The 17,843-nt window shown below is 42.8% G+C and overlaps 1 protein-coding gene across 3 annotated transcripts in view; it reads right to left on the bottom strand.

Annotated features, from left to right (window-relative positions):
* Positions 1-9,075: 9,075 nt before the first annotated feature.
* The window catches only part of AFG1L (AFG1 like ATPase), a 71,078-nt gene continuing 62,310 nt past the window's right edge, over positions 9,076-17,843 (bottom strand). For 2 of the 3 annotated variants that reach the window (XM_052781368.1, XM_052781367.1), the window contains 3 exons: positions 16,274-16,414; positions 14,453-14,566; positions 9,076-13,723 (listed from right to left, as the gene is read on the bottom strand). In XM_052781368.1, the coding sequence (XP_052637328.1) occupies positions 13,589-13,723; positions 14,453-14,566; positions 16,274-16,414 (390 nt within the window). In that variant the 3' untranslated portion in view covers positions 9,076-13,588. Of the gene's footprint in view, positions 13,724-14,452; positions 14,567-16,273; positions 16,415-17,843 lie in introns of those variants that run through there. The other variant, XM_052781366.1, reaches the window with a different exon arrangement.

Consider the following 17,843-nt stretch of genomic DNA (forward strand, 5'->3'; position numbering starts at 1 on the left):
TGTGCGCCTCCCTTCAACATGTTTGTACAATAGTTTCACTTGAAAAAGTCTCAACATCGTTTCTGCCTCTAGGCAAGCCACAGAGGTACCAATGCATAACAAGTTTGTCTATTATTTTCCATTTGAATTTAGCATTTTTTAGAGCTTGAGGATTAAGAGATACAGCCTAAAAGGTACTTAAATATGCAACAACATTGACCATTCAAATGCTTGGCTCACTGAATGCCATGTGGGGTGCTTGCAGTCTGTATGAGGAGAATTTGGTGCCTCAAAAGAACAGAAGCTGACTGCACAAGGAGCTGCTTGCACCAGCCAGCAGAGGATATGAGCCTGGAAAGGGAAGTCACATGGGGAAGCCCAAGCAGACAAGACCTGCTTCCACTGAAAAAAACCAACAAAATAATTTAAAAAAAACCCCAACCCACAAAATGTTAAACAGAGGTTGACTCATCTCCTCTAGTACCTTCTTTGCCTGTGTTTTTGGAGAGGATACAGCCTGCATGTTCTCCTCAGGACACTGGCAATGGAGAGGATTGATGCAAGCTGAACCACGTGGAAGGAGGAGGAGTGGAGAGACTGTGGTGATGAAGGGGTGGCAGAACAGGACTGGGGAGCTTCCTGAAGCTCTTAACCACAGCAAGCCCAAGCAAGGGCCATCTCTTTTTAAAGGCATAGTCATGGGATTTTCTTTGAGGAGTCTACCGTAAGCCAAATCCTATGAGTGCTTGGGATCTCAGAGCATCGGAGTTTCAGGCTTGCTCAAAAGCCAGGCTCCTCCCAGCTGGGAGGGCACTGGCTTGTACTATTGGGGAAGAAATGAGGCTGTATCAACTCCAAATCTGTTCCAGGTGTCGTGATTTTTTTGAGAATGATGTCAGGATCCCAGCAGATGAAGACAACCATACTAAGGAGATTTCTTCACTGAGATACAGAGAACAACTTGTTGTCACAGCTGTCTTTGAAGTTGGGGAATTCAGAGCTGCACCTGAAGTTTGGTGATTCTCCCTTTCTCATAAGACCACTTGTATGTGCAATGAGCATCCCAGAATTAAATAAAATCCCAGGCATGGATGGCACTACTCAGCAACTCCACTTGCCAAAAAGTCCCACATGCAGGGGCAGCAATGATCCCTCGAAGACCTTCTGCACCGCAGGTTGGAGACAGCCTCCCATCACCAAGCCAATGTGGTGCCAACACATGCTAAAAAGGGTAGGCTGGAGGCAGCGATCCAGGCAGGGATGTGCCTGCCTGAGAAGTCACAAGGTAGCCACGCAGAAGCCCCAAGCTTTCCAAACATTTTTGGGGGCCTGCCTTTTGCTTTGCACAGGAGCACGCGTGCTTCGTGCCCCGCACTGAGGGATCCTGCATGGTGGTACAACCAGGAAGATTTTGCTTGAGCCATTGCAAGGCAGAATCTGGCTGTGGGTGAAAGGCTGGGATAGGATCAAGCGATGTGAAGTATCATAGAACCATAGAATGGTTTGGGTTGGAAGGGACCTTAAAGATCATCTAGTTCCAACCCCCCTGCCATGGGCAGGGACACCTTCCACTAGACCAGGTTGCCCAAAGCCCCATCCAGCCTGGCCTTGAAGACTGCCAGGGATGGGATATTTACCTGAATATAAGGCAGCCCCACTTCCAAGGAAGCCCTCGCTTCCCAAAACCAACCAAGTAATAATTGACTGGTTGCATATTAAAACCTGTAAATCTTCTGTATCACGGTGAGGGTCAAGTCATCCCAGGCCTGCACAAGGCTCCGGTGCCCACCTGCCCCCCCGCAGCCCCATGCAACCCCTCTGCCCCCCTTTTTTGTGGTCGCCCTGCCTGACGGGGGATACGGGCTGTCCCCACAGCGCCCGCTGCCACCCCACGCCTGGCTTCTGCCTCCAGCCAGCCGTGCCCCAGAGCTGCGGCCAAAGGGCACCCTGGAGGCACCAGCTAACGCTTTGTTCCCTGACAGGAGGGTGGGTACTGGGAGTCTCCATGGGGGTTTTTTCCAGCACCTTCTGCGAGGAATCTCTGCCCAAGCTAGTACGCTCTATTTATTTTACTTTCTTCTCAGTCTGACGGCAAGGTGAAAGCCCGGGCGTATTTTAGCCGCTTCTTTTTAGAATGAGCCTCTGTAGCAGCCGCTAACGTCTCGGGCAGGGCGGCCCCTGTGCGGCGATGCGGCCCTGCCATCTTGTGGGCTTCGCCTTCCTTGCAGGCCGCCTCCCAGCCCGTCCTCGCAGCTCGGAGCACAACGCCGTGTGCTCAGGCAGCGGGGATTGGGGTTGGTTTTGTTTTTTTTTTCCCCTCATAAGTAAGTTTTCCAAAACGGTTTTAAAATATGAAAGGTGATATTTTTAAAACGAGGGTAGGAGAAAGCCTGAGGCACCGTCCTGGGGCACAGGGTCCATTTTAGTTATCGTCAGGGGAAATGACTGACTGCAGAGCATGTGTTTTCAGAGCCCCGGTGGATGCAAGCTTTGGGGGGGGTCCTGGGCCATCCAGATGTCGCCTTCTGTCATCCTAAGGACAGGTATCCCGATAGATCTTTGCCAATCTGGAATTCTATAGCCCCAGCTGGCTACTTTTTTACCGTCGGAGAGGCCAGCGTATGCACGCTGTGGAGCAGATGAGCGAAGGAGAACAGGAAAGGCATTTCAATCGAAAGTGCTACCGAACCGCACAAATAATGAGCGTGATTTACGTGAAATTGCCTGCTTGGTACTATTGAAACACCCCGCTGAAGAGAAAGCATTGCTAGTGCTTGTACATTGGTGTGGGAAAGGGTGAGGGGAAAAAAAAAAAAAAATCTCTCTCCTGTGGCAGGCAAGAGGAGAGTTCCCAACGCACGGTGGAGCTAGATGATGGCATATGATGTGCCCAAGTACAAAGGTATTCCTGCGGAACAGGGTTAGGGACTAGCTCTTTCTTCTCAGAGTCAGCCTTTCATGCTAATTTACCGCTTATCCTGCCTTAGCCTGGGTTCTCCATTTTGCCTAGATTATGGAACAGTGGTGCCTCAAGTCAGTCACTTAAAATACAGCATTGGACTTGTCTGTTGCCACCAAAGTTAGGGGAGAGGGAGCCACAAATCCTGACAGTGTGTCTAGCCCCTCCCTCCATCAGGAGCATCTCAGCCCAAGTGGAATGGTAAAACCTCCCCAGGAGCCATAACACAACAGGGCTTTGCGCATCCCCCCTTGCATGACCGTGGGAAAGCTGTGGAGTGAAGGCAATGGGAAGATGGGAGCTTGTGTCTGTTTTAAGCCAAGAAATGGGAAGCTCTGCTGAAACCCACTTCCCCCTGCTTTTAGCCTCTGCTTACCCTGTTATACACAAAACAAAAATTCAGTCATCTTTCTTCCTGTTTAAAAGACAGGAGGTGCTAAAGCCCAGCTCCTCTTTGCAGGGACCTACCTTCCACTCTAGCCAGGTACCCAAGTACCTGAGAGGATTTCAACCCAAGGCTGAGGCTTTTGCAGCTCATTTCTCACTTGGGACATAGGGAGGAGCATGTGGCATTAACAGCTCAATGGCTTCAGCTCCAAATGAGCCGGCAAAGGTGTTCTCATCCCAGAAAGCTTTTTGGTTTTCTTTCCAGCTGTAGCAGTTGATCAGAGAAGCAGGCGGTTTACCAGTTGGTCATGCTCTCCTTGCAAACCTTGTTCCTCTTCCACACCATGACACTTAGCCTTTGATTCATCATCACCTTTTCATACTGGAAAACTTTTAAGTTAAAAAACCCTGGACCAAACAAGGGAGAACTGCAGGGCTGCCTCGATGCTAAACTGTGGTGGTGGAGGGTTAAACGGGAGGCAGCTGGCTATGGAGCCTTTGAATTTCAGAGAAGGAAGAGCTGAGGTGGAGGAGTGGGGCTGGGGGAAGAGGAACAGCGGGTGCCTGAGCAGCACTGTACAGCTGACCAAGGGCAAGCAAAGGGATGGCAGGCGGGTCCCCATTCGGCGAGGGGACAGTAGTTCTCAGGCTGAACAGGAAAAGGCAATCTGGCCAGGACAAGGGCACAGCTTTCTAACGGTACAGGGGACCCCTGGAAAGACTGTAAAATGAGAACAATCAATTAACAAGCTGCTGTGGCTTCAGGAAAGCCATTATAGACATACTGGTATAATGAGCACATCTGATGCACGGAAGATATTTAACCTTCAGCCTTGTGCCTTATAAAGCACCTCTGGGGCACTGGGTAAGGCTGTTAATTATTAGGGTCAACCTTAGCAGACGGAGGTGTCCTCAAGTATGGGTTGCTGTGATACACTCAGATAATTTCTCCATTATGTCAATAACTAATTTCCTAAATTGTTCAAGAACTGACAGACTGGCATCCATTAACCAAGCCTTAACTCATGGCTATGGGAACAGTTACAGGCCACAAGGACTGCAAAACCCATTCATAGGTCCTTGAGTGTGTATATATATATGCACACACATATACATACACACTACTGTAACAGCTTGGTGTTAGCCATTAGTAAAACAAATAACCAATGCATATAAAAAGCCTAAGCAGACAATGACAGACATTGGCTTGAGCAGATGTCTTGATGCTTGAGCACTGTTTTCAGGTTCTATGAGAGCAGAGAATGAAGTCAGTCTGACTTTTAAAGAACTGTGTATTGAGAAATTGTAAATGAACAGAATCGCAATCTGACCAAAATATCCATTATATTTACTACCAAAAGTGCATAATTTTTTTTCTGGAAAAAAAAAAAAAATTCCATACAGCAAGCATTTCATGGATTTGATAAGCTGTGACTTGTTACATCATTCACCCTTACGCTGCAAGACAAATCTCATTGCTTTTACTAATACAGGCCATATAATTCTTTGTACTTAAATGCAAACATTTTTTTCCAAGTGCAGCCTATGAAGAACCAGTATATTTGGAAACTGCAAAATAGGTAGGTAGGAAATCCCATTAGTTCACAAAGTGGTTTTATTTTTTTGTCTCAAAGCCAAGCACAACTGGAAAAGCAACTGTCCTAAGCAGAGCTGTTGTAAAGGGGTGCAGCGCTGAAGGCTTTGCTGCCCGAGCTGGCACACCAGCTGCATGCAGCTTGTGGAGGAGAAGGGAAATGGCCATGTTACTGTGTCACAGCATTTCGTGTGTCTGAGCTTACCTGCCTGAGACTCTTCTGGCTGACAGCCTGGAGTTAAATCAAAGGAGTCTGAGGAGAGACAGGAGAGAGGAGGAAATGAAACAACGATGGCGATAAAGCCTAATAATACGGATGGTCCTTGAGGGGATTGGTGGGGAGCAAAGTACTGGAATAACTGCTGCCAGCTTGCTGCCAGAAGGGTGACAAGCTGTTTTTCCAAGGCCAGTGATGAACACAAAAAGAGATTAAACCTTTCCCCAGCATAGATGAAAGGACCGGGGAGTTGGGGTAAGAGCAGCCTCTTAAGGAGAGACATTACAGGAGTTGCAGATGCACCTGGGTGTGCAACCAAAGCTGGGGACCGATGGGCTGTGGGAGGGATTTCAGGGGCTTGTCTAAGCTGCTGGAGAGGTGATGAGGGGGAAGCCCCACACACCGAGACCTCCCACAGGCTTAGCCCTGTCTCCTGGTCTGCGGCGGGCTTTCAGCTGTAGCGCCAGCCATTCTGGCCTGAAGGGACAGTTTCAGCTGTCCATCGCAGGCTGTTTGGAGGGGAAGGGGCTGGAAGGCAACAGGTTCAAAGAGGGCAGTCCTATTTATATATCAACACAGGCCACGGGGGGGACAAAATGGGGGAGCCAGCCCACTCAGGGGGAGGTGAACCTGGCAGCAGCCCTGATCTACTGAGCTTGTGCCCTGGGAGAGATGGCAAAGCTGGGGTGGGGAGAGACACTGCTCCCCCACCTGGAATGATGTCTGGCTCCTTTTTTTTTTTTTCCCCACAGACATCCTTTATTAGACTGGCCCCTACCACCTTTCCCCATAAACCTCATCTCACCTGTGTCCTTAGGCTGCCACAGCTGCAGCATCACTGCCACAGCATCACTGCCATACCTGTGAGCAGGGGGCAAGCGTCCGCATGAGAGGCTGCAGCAGGGAGAGCGAGCCCAGGTGCACCACGCGCCGGAGCCATCTTCCCACCAAAACTGGCTGGGCAGCTGTGACTGAAATTTAATTTGCCTGGTGCATTCAGTGGACATTTTAATCAGCATTTCCTACAATCTACTTGGCAAAGAGGCTCAACTGGCAGCTGCCTGACTGAATGGGCTTTGCACCCAGTCTAACCTTCTCCATTCGCAATTTCCAGTGCTGGAAAACCTCTCTGTCTCACTCTCCGAAGTTTCTATAGCAATCACGGCTGTCCTAGTGAAGCACTGAAAATGGCAGCCCATTCAGATTGTAATTTTGCTGGACAGTAATTGCTCCTTTCTCCATTGGCCTCTGAAATGTTACTTTTTGGCAGATATCAACTGCAACTGGAGGAGACTGGTCCTCTGCCTATGTTTTCAATGAACTTCGCTGCCCCCACCCCAGCTAACTTTGTTAGCTGTTGCAGTGTGTTTGAACCTCGACTAACAGGGAAGCATTGTTGGGCACATCATACCTCAGCTAAAGGAAAGACCTGACGTGAGCGATACTCTTAACAAGCCTCCAGGAAAAAAACCTCACCGCCCAACACGTCATGTTGTGACCTGAACATTATCCATCACTGTAGGTAGAAAAAGTTACACAAGTCTGTTTAGCTTTGCTAATTGTAAAAGACCACGGACACAAAGAAAGCTTTTTTCTTCATGTCAGTGAGCTTACTTTTCTTGGTTCAGTTAACTTCAGCTTAAAAAATCACTTGATCTTTTGTTCCGTGCTTCATCTTTCAGTGGGTGTGATTGCTCTTAATTACTGTGACACTGAAGAACCCCATGCTAAAAATCTCTTAAGTAACAGAACGAAAGGGTTTGCTTCTTGCAAGAAGAGGATGCGTTAGAATTATGCCACAGCTTGTGAAGGCATCAATCAACAATTTCTTAAGCTCTTCTAACACTCTTTTCCTATACTTCTATGGCTACTCTTGCCTGCTGGAAAAATTAGCTTAAAGCTGAGTAAGGGGAATTGTGGATAAGTGTTTGCAATTTGGCTTTGGACTGACACAGTGTGATAGCACTCAAAGAATTTGAAGTCTTTGCACTGGCAGCAGTACTTGAATCTGGGAATATAGGATTCGCATTGGAAAAGAGTGGATTTTTATAACGATTTAAATGAACAATTTCAGCTAGAGAGTGGATTAACAGAGCCAACTAAACCCTTCACCCTGACAAAGAACTGGCGGGAGGACTATAGAAACTCATCCAAAATTTTACCAACATGAATGCAGAGTAATAGGTCAGTGAGAAGCATTTCTGTATTTGAATGGCACTCTTAGAATTCAATTCAATTTAAAACAAAAGTTGTTTTACAAATATGTGGAGAATGCAGAAGGCTGGATAGGGAGCAAGTAGCCTGCATCTTCCATCTGCTCCATCCTCCCTCTACTCTCGTGCAAGGGACTGCCGTTGCAGGTCCTCCTTCTTGGCGGACAGAAAGGCAAATGCAGGCACTGCCCCAACCCAAAGGTCAGAAACTTCTCCCATTCTGCAGCGGCACGGATGCACACCGAGACCCCACCCCTCATATTTCGTATGTGCCAGAGCTCTCGAGGCCCAAAGCCAAGCGGCAGGAAAACTCCGAGCCCAGGGGTCCCGGGGAAGCTGAGACACGCAAACCTGTGCTCCTACGTCAGAAGTGAGGTTGCAGAACAACAGAAAAAGATTAAGTATCCCAAGACGAGCAGCACTCTTCTCTGACAAGAGATGGACACGTTGGGGATTGCTCATCTCTGAGAGGAAATGGATCAGGGCGATACGAGAGAAACATCCATTGGACAAACAACTGCAAAGGCAGATTGACTGCATCTGTTTTTGAAGTGTTTTGGGAAGAGGCAGTGAAGCATGCAAAAGGACTCTTTTTTTTGAGCAAAATTTCTAATTAGACCCTGATGGCTCACTGCTGCAGATGTTTGAGGGGAAAAAAAAAAAAAAAAAAAGGATCTTAAGTCAGTCTGGAAAAGGATCCAATGTTTACATGAGTAACAAGGATTGCAACCATTGGCAAGGATACAGCCTCCTGCTTCACAAACCTGTGTAAAACTGTAACGGGATATTAAGAAATATTCTGGATGCTCTTCTCAAACATTGGATACTACACTGCTGCAAGCAAGATACTGGAGCAAGTTGGTCACAGCTTGATACTCAGCCTGACGATCCCTCTCTTCAAGAAATGGGGAATGTTTCCAGTAGAAGGTATAGCAATAGCCCCAAAATTTAACCCCTCCTAAAAAAATTTTACACCACTGGTTTCTCAAGCCCAAACTGTAAAACGCTGTTGGCCATCTGTCAGCAAGAACTGTCTGACTATCTGCCACTAGCATCCATGGAGAAGTGCCATGCTGCAGCCTTGCTCTCCCACTCACAACACAAACAGGTGCTGCAGGAGGGCACCTGCACCGGGGTGCTGCAGTGACCCCCCGACCCTCCCAACCCAGCAGTGCGGAGACTTCTCTGCCTGCCTAAATGTTAACTAACTGCTTCCCAGGGGGAATCTTCCAAGCTGTGTAACACATGTGACAGCTAACTGCAGAACTAATTGACTGACAGTGAAAGCAGATCTTGAACAGTAAGAATCCCAAACTAACAGAAGAAAAGAGCACTTTCATTGTGGTTTGCACTCAGTTGGAGCGCCTCAACCTCAAGTTGCTGGAGAAAAGAGTCAGAGAGGTGGATAAAAGTGTTCCAAACCTCAAAATTAGGGCTGCTGGCAGCAGTAACCACGGAGGACAAGTCTCGACTGCCTCTGAAGGAGGACCTTTCTGACAAGCCCTGGATACACCTACTACCAAAAGCCAAGCCACGTGTAGGGCAATGGCCTGCGGTGCTACAGCTCATCCAGGCAACCAAATGCCCAGAAACGGCCAGTGCTGCCAGTCTGGGTTGCCCCCTGGAGACAGAGATAAAGAAGAAAAAAAAAAATCTCACTAAGTAATTAACACAAGGCCTATCTATTCGAACATATACCTTAAAATAGCATGAGCAGTAAGTGAAATGTTTGTAAAATCTGGATTTATTGATTTTTCTTTATTACAACAAACTCTTCTCAAATAACAGAAGGATTTAGGAGCGTTCAGTTTGTTATATATTAGACTCAACATTACATATTCAAAAAAAAAATTCTCAGCATACAAGGAAAATCCCAACAGAATTTACAAAGCCACTGTACTTCACAATTACAGGAGCTAAGGTTGTAATGAATCATACAGGAAGTTTGTCATTACAGGTAGAACAACAACTACGTGAACTGGTTAGGGTTTTAATCACAAACCTCAAAATTTTTTTTCTTTAGAACAGATGATTAAAAAAAAAAATCACTACAAAGAGGCACGTTGTGTTTAGTTGATGGCATTAATTCTGTAACCCAAACAAGGAAACTAAGCCACTTTGAGTAGCTAAATTATTTTTTGCACTATTTACATACTTTACTGAAGTATTTTCATCCCAGAGCCTCAGCAAGCATCTTAGAATATTAATGAATGAAGCCTGGCAGCACTCCAGTGTTAGCAAATAAGAAAAGTAATATCATTCCCATTTTATCAACAGGGAGACTGAGGCACCAGGAATATTCAGATCCAGGTAACTGCAGAAAGAAAACTCTGGGATCTTTATCCTCTTAGACAGGTCTTGATGGAGAGACTGTTCTTCCTTGTTAGATGGCTGGTGACCATGCTGAGCACTGTTTGAAACCTGGTCAGGTTGGTTTTTTTTTCATGTTTAAATTGCTGCAAAATTGGTGACATCTATCCAGCTATAGTGTCATTATGATCACCTTTACTCAATAAAAGCCATTAATAGTTTTCCTTTTTAGATCAAAAAGCAACAACAGCAGTAAGTGCACCTTCAATTCCTCCAAAGACCTTTGGAAGGCTGTCTCATTATACCCAAAATACTGCAATTGTTCCCTCGATCTGTGCAAAGGTAAATACTGAAAACCAGTAACTTTGAGAGACAATTGCATTATTTATTAAAAAAAAAAAACAAAACAAGCCAAGTAAGAGCTACTGCATAAGAATGCAAAATGAAAATACAGCTTTAAAGATAAAATGTCTATATGGATAGAATTTTTGGGCATTGGGAACGTTCCTTCGTCAATCAAGTATTTGAAACAAATTAGCTGAGAGATTCTCAGCCAGGACGTGGCCTTTCTAAACCAACATGAAATGTTTCACATGGTCCATAATCACAAGGATTTTACTTCCTGTGACAGCAAAATATCATACCACATCAGTAAGGTTGAAGAAAGACCCTTAAAAATAATTTGGCAATAACGTTTGCTGAATGACTAAAAGGGAAATAAAGACTTGTTGCAGATCTGAGATGACATGAATTTGCACGTTAAGAAAAACCTAAAGAGCCAATACTTCAACTTGGGATAGAAGCATCCAGCATAAGTCCAGCAATTTTAAGGCCATTAAGGAGTGTGCATAATTTATTCACAGGCATCTCACAGTTCACATTTTGGCAAATACAACATCTGAGTGTGGGAATAAAAAGTCACAGACCACTGCTGTCTCACAGCAGTGAGGAGCAAGCCAGGCAGTAGGGGACAGGACTGCTGGGAGCGTAGGTGACCCAGTGCCCTGGGGCAGGACATACCCAGTGTTGTCCATCGTGCCCCAGTGACAGATTCTGGCCAGCACCAGTTGCCTGGAAGTTGTCTGACCTCAGAAGAAGCCCCCCCAAATTCACTATTGGAAAGAGACTTTATGCATGCTACAGCATCATTAGCAGCATTGTAAAATAAGCATATAGGGCCTCACTTTCTTCAGGGAAGTAGACAGACATAAATATGCTGCTTCTGTGGTTACTGTGGGGATCTCTGCCCTGGCATCTGGGCTGGCTGACAAATTGGTCCCATCAATCTCTCTTTGTGGCAATCCACACTCTGCAGTGCAACCACAAACACTGCACAATGATTTAAGCAGCTTTTCTTGTTTTCAGCCCCAAAACACTTCTGGAATACTCCCCATTTCTTCTCCTTGATTACAGCTGGCGCCTACCAATGACTCCCAACAGACAGCTTCCTTGCTGGCCAAGGAAAAACTGCACTATGGCTTTAGCAATATGCCCTGGAAGCAGTGCTGGCTCTGGAAGCTTTCGGGAACTTCCCTCATGTGGTTTGACAGAGCTCACCTACATCCTCGGAGGCTTTCAACGATACATCAGTCCCACTGCATTTAGGAGCTTCCGCAAACCTGGAGTATCCAAGTTTGCAATGGGTGCTCAGATTGCAGAAGAGCCTCAAATACCAATAGGCAAAGCTGCAGTTTGAACACAACCATCTGCCCAGGGGGCTCCAGGGATCCCGTGCTTAAAGGAGATCGGTCGTCGCTCACACGGACTGTGGAGAAACACTTCACTTCCCTGGCCCCAGACAGTCTCCATGGGAACACAAAACTTGCCAGGACCTCCTCTCTCACATGTCCCAAACATCTCACCTGTGCTCTGCAAGATTATGCATTTCCCTTGTACCGCATGACAGAGGACATACAGGCTAAACTAATAAACAGTTTTTAAAAGAATGCAAATAAATATCCAGATGCAAGGTGCTTTAGGGTATCTACCACCACCTCCTATTTTTCCACATTACATTCTGGTTCAGGAGGCATTTGAATGCTGCTAGAAAAAAAGTCAAGGCTGAAGCTTCAGAGAGTTATCAGCACACGCCCAGGCTGATGAGTATAGATTGCCATGTATAAATATAGAACCACACACATTTAAATTACATATATTAGTTTTATCTATACAAATATAGATATGTATAAATTAAGTATACATATGTGTGTGTACATACAGACACACATACATTAATCTCAATAGTCCCTCTGTTGAGAAACCTAATACAAATCTCTGAAAATATACATCAATTATTCGGATATTCTTAAGTATAAGCAATGTATTCTGACTGGGGTTTTCATAAATATGCATTAAAATTCTCCATGGTAGTCACCCTTGTGGGAATAAAAACATAGTTGCGTAAGTTGTAAACTATAAATAGAGGCTTTTAAAAATTCTCTGAAGAACAGGTATAGCCAGTATAAGTAACTTCCAGGACAAACAGAAGTGATCAGAACAGAAAACCACACTTCAGCACATGGCTCCAAAGCATCTGTATTACCATAACACATGCAAGTGCACAGGACCTCTCCAGTCCTCCCTGCCACACAAAACTCCCTTTTAAAAGCTTTCTGTAATTGTGATGGGGGCTACAATTGAAACAATTTAATCAGGCTTAACAAAGGCAGAGAAGAATATTTTTTATAACAGATACAGTACACGAAAAAGGTCATGTTGCAAAATCCAAGAAAACTCAAATTTGGGGACTGTGTTATATATCTTCTCCCTAAGAAATTAAGGCAAACTTTTCAGTCCATCTGCATAATGTTTTTGCCTATTCAGGGTTTCTAAATATGGTCTTAAAATGACTTTTTATAAAAATACACTATAAGCCAATATCTGCAATACCATATTTTGTTTGTTAGATTAAAACCAAGAATGACACAACTGCATTTTTAACTAAAAGAAAGTTTCCAACTACAAACACGAGGATAGGTGATGTGTTTTGAGGTATCAGTTAATATCCCATCATTTCCATGAAACACATTCCTATTGTAGCACGATGAATTGCCTCAGTAGTACTGTGTACTACTGTCCCCAGATCAGGGCAGGTGTGCTAGCAGCAATGGAAGGTTTGGTATAGATGAAGCCTGAGAAAATTCAGGGTAGAGGTACGTCACTGGTGTAGAGGCGGCATATCCAGGCTTGCAAGAACCGCAAAACTTGGGAAGAGTATTAACTTGCACTTCTATATTACAGTATACCCTGTCTTACCATAGTTTCTTTTCCCATCTGTGATTACTTAGATCTTCATCCTGTGCAGTTTCAAGTACCTTCAAGCTCCTCCTCAGGGTTCTCTCTTGGTTCAATCCATTAGTTTTCAATGAACCAGACTGAGCAAGTCTGATTACAAGAAACTCTTAGAGCCTGGAAGTCAGCAGATGGCTACACACAGAAAATAAGAAAAAAAACCCACAGAATACACTACAGAGGATCTCCAGGATTCTAGTAGGGACCTATACAATATCATATCAGGAGTTTCATATAGCAAGCATTTGATTTTTCTTTTGTCCAAACTGCATTGTACATGTCAGAAGCAGTGCATAAACCACAAAGTGCCCTCTTCACATGACATTATAAATCTACTGTGAACCCTGCGCAGACCATTAACTTTGTCTCTAGACTAATTCTCCAGAAAAATTCTAATCCCATTAAACTTCCTGAACATCAAAGTTATATTTTACAGAAAAGAAAACTAAGGCAAAATTTCACATGTCCACACACTGGTGGTACAGAAAAAAAGCCCGAGTCCTCACGTGTTAAGCACAAAAAACAACTGATGAAAGAAAACATGGTCCAAATAATAAAGTGCAATTATTATTTCAGTTGTGCTAAAAAGCTTTCAAATTCTGTAGTTTTACTTCTTGGTGATTTTATTAAACTTTTAATTATAACGTTTTTTTGCTTCTGTCCCCATCTTTCCAGTACTGTTCAGTTTGCATTTCTGTAAGCCGTGAGACAGTACGCTGAAAGGCAAAGATTTCCTCTTCTCCTGTAAACATGGAGAGTCCTTTGGCAGAATCCTACATTAATACACAAAAACAGTACCACAGAACTGTGAGAGACATAGCTGTACTGAAGTGCATCCTATCTAACTCCTAAGGATGAGTGCTTTACAGGCTTTGACAATACAGGAAAGCAGCACGGCACCAAAAAAATAAAAGTAACATCCAAAAATTAAAGAAAAACACCTATTATTAGGTAATCCTCTGAAGGAACATAGCAAAACAATAATTTGGGTTTAAAACAACATGACGACACCTTAACTGTCTATTTTCACTTTTCTGTTGATTAATTGTATACTGATTTAGACAAATAATTTAAAAATTCACTAACAATAACTATGTTATAGGGAAAAGGAAAAACAGAATAAGCAACATGCAAAATAGTACTGTTTGTGAGGCAGTCCTATATAGTCTAGCAAGTGGTAGAACAGACCATCTTTTATTTCTGTATTTTAAATGTAGGAGCTAAACTTAAATCAGTATTTTCATACATGATTGAACAGATATAATGATTAACAATCAAAATGACCCTAAAACTTACATAAAATGGTTCTATATATTGTGACATTTTCTTTGACTATGAATAAATAACATAACATGCAATTATGAGAGCGACAGATACACTGCAGAAAAAGCAGCAAATCGGTAGTTAAATGTTTACTTGATTCCTCTTCCTAAAATGCTGCTATAATTATAAGACCAAAACCAATTTTGTTACAAAAGGGAGACGATGTTAATATCATGTACCTGGCACAAGTCCAAATCATCCATCAACACTCTGTTGTCCTCTAGCTCACCATTGTCATGTTCTACCAGGAACAAGCTTTGGAGCGGAGTCACTGCAGAACAAATAATACGCACCTGAGAGAAGGAAAACAGGCAACAATATCATCACTTGGGCTTTACAGAAAACCAATAACATACATGTTTTATGAAAAGCAAAGTTCAAATTAAGACCTTGGTTTTTTTCTCGGGTATTTTCCCTTTCTTTTATTAGCACTGCTGTTACAAATTTACCTTAGTCATTTGGAATATTAACCTTACAGGATCTTCTTCTAAATAACAACTCATGTAACTTTTACTTAGGAAACGGCGTAACTGTGCTGTTAAATACTCAAAATATCTGCTACACAGGCAATGAGTTCACAATCAAGTTTACTTTCTAAAATAACAGCTATAAAGTATTAGTAACCAATGTTTCCTTTCCCCCCATAGTTAGACTCCTCTCAGTAGGTAAGTGCACTACACACGTATTTCCATCTAAAGAATGCTTATATGCCAAATTTTCCAGAAGGCTCAGTGGAACCACTCTTGCTTTCACCTATGCTACTCAAGTGCACATTATTTGCTAATAACAGTAATGATGCTGTTTTCATGCCTGCTGGGAGGAGATACAATGTGCAGTGAGATACAGTATCTCTGGGGGGCTGCAATGAACACAGACTGAAATATTATTACAAAAAGAGACACTGGTTGAGAGCATGCAGGCAAAATGCTTGCATTGTGGACAGGTCTCCACAAATATGCCTTCTCATGTAGTTTTTCCAAGCAACTACTTGTGACAGGAGTTTAACACTTGTGTTATTCCTATGGAGGAAGTAATAGAAAGCAGCTGTTTGCTTGCAATTCTTAATGGCAGCACATCGATAGAGCAGACCACCACTCCCCCCATTTCTAACACACTATTATTAGTTTATAAATATTAGCATAACCTCTTAGAAACCATCCATTTCCAAATCAGAAAGCGCAAAGAATCTGGCTGACTTGAACGAGACTACTCATACGCTTAGTTAGTTCAACACCTTGCTGAATCGCGGCCTTTCTGATCATCTTGCCAGGACATTCTTGAAAAAATAAAAACCTCAATCGATATTTCCTGATTGCATAAATATTTAAGTGTGTGCATATGTAATCACACATAAGATAGGGTTTCATATCTTGTATTACTATTAAGAAATCATCTTAAACATAAACTTCTCTTTGTTTTAGTAGCACTGATTTTGCTTCTATGATTGAAACCTCTGTAAATCCACATGAAGTGCTGCATTTATCATTACTATTCCATTAGCAGTTCTGCAACCTAATGTAAAGCCTACAGTGACTGTTTCCTTTAAACTTAATAATGTAACTATGCTATTAACTCCTCTATACCCTGTTCAGGAAGGCACTGATTCCCAACCAACTGCCCATACAGATTAAAATTTAAATTTACTCCAGCACAGTTGGCAGCACAATCTTTCATTATTAAAATGATGACATGGCTTCTGTGGTTTTCCTGGGTTAGGAAAGAAATAACATCCCTGTTGAAGAAAGGCAAATGAGCTCAGGCTTATATTTATGGTCATGTTTAATACTCACAGAAATCAAAAAAATACCTCCTTATTTGCCTTTATAGCAATGGGGCCTTTATTGTGAAGCTGGAATGATGTTTCTTTGCAGTGCTAGTTCATTCTGCTTATGTTTTCCAAATCATTACTACAGAAAGCCTTACTTCAAACCAATTATAACAGTCAGGGTTTAGGGTTCCCAGTATTATACCTATACATATAGGAAAGGCTTGGTTCTCACCTTATGCTCATAAAAAGTATCAATAAGAGTAATGAAACGACGAGCTTGTGTCCTCTTTGCCATTGTAAGAAGTGGTATGTCACGAACAAAGACTGTGTCAAAATGCTTTGATATCTCCAAATAGTCACTGGCCCCAAGAGGCTGAAATGAAACAAACCATAAGAAATGGAAACCCATGATAGAATGATACATAAACACTGTATCTTGAAATACTACAATTACAGAAAAGAGGGTGTAAAGTTCTGATCATATTCTTATTTTTGTTTCTTCATATCTTGCTTCAGGAGCACTTGTTTGCCCTTACTAGCAGAGATACATATGGGTGCTCAATCGTAATGTTGCCTTTACCTGAACAGTGTTCAATAGTTAAAAATGTGGCTCTTCTGCATCCTGACAATGTTGTGATCTGACAACCTCAAACAAAATAAATCACTATAAACCATAATCCATAGAAGAAAAGAAAAAACATGGTTAAGCTATGAAGTCAACCTAAAGCATAAATAATTTGAACAGCTATTAGGATGCTTTCCAGCAGCAAGATTTTTAAACGCAAATGCATAGGCTAGTTACTAAATTATAAGTAGACCTGCATTTTGTTCACCCAAGACTAACCTGGACTGAATAAAAATCTTACATTCTAAGTACTGAAAGCAACAGGAAACAGACAAAAATACAATTTTGTAGCAGATCCTTTGCTCATGGTTTCATCTGTAGTGATGAAATAAAAATCTTTAATAAGAACTTATTAGTTTCTATTTGTGTATCTAAACCATCAACAGAAGATATGCACAAATAGTAGTAGCTCATTCAAGTATACAATCAAACACATTCATTTAAAATTACTTTTTCATTACATGGAAGATACTTTTTTCTGCAAGATATACCCTATCAGTACTGCAGGCAGTACTTTATCTTGGGCTATTAGGTCATTGTATTTAGGAGAAAAACTTCATACTCCTGAAACTTGTCCCATTAGTTTTACTTGTGCAAGTACTTCACTATCTTGGATGCAACTACTCCACAGAGGAAGATCAGCAGCATTTTGCATGATAATGTCACAACTCCCTTCCCAGCTAATGAAATGTGCTGTACCAACAGTATAATATGGTTATAAAGCACTGCAATACTGCTAATCTCTTAAAAACAGTAAATAAAAAATATTTTCTGTAACTGAAATTGCTAGACAAATTTGCTGTAGACCAAGCCTATGGACTTCTTAACCAGAAAGCAAGAAACTAATCACCATGAGGGCTACCAGCAACAGCTTCAAGCATCACCTCTGAAAAAAAAAAAACAAAACCCAGAAATCTCATCTGGACAGAGAGTAGCTGAACTCAAAATGTTTTGATGAAATAAAGCATGAAAAAGTTCAAGAAAGTGAAAGGAACTGCTGGATGGAAACATCACAGAGCTAGCCCACCGCGTATCTCACCATCAGATACAAGTGATCGCTGGCTGGACAACAATCGTATCAAGTGCAAAAGAAAACAGTGGAAGCACTAAAAGCAACACAGATGGAGATTTTAAGATTGGTGGTAAGCAAACGGTTTAGGTAATGGTAGTTTTTATT

Source organism: Harpia harpyja, chromosome 3 (genome assembly GCF_026419915.1).
Source record: "Harpia harpyja isolate bHarHar1 chromosome 3, bHarHar1 primary haplotype, whole genome shotgun sequence".
NCBI classification, from domain to species: domain Eukaryota; kingdom Metazoa; phylum Chordata; class Aves; order Accipitriformes; family Accipitridae; genus Harpia; species Harpia harpyja.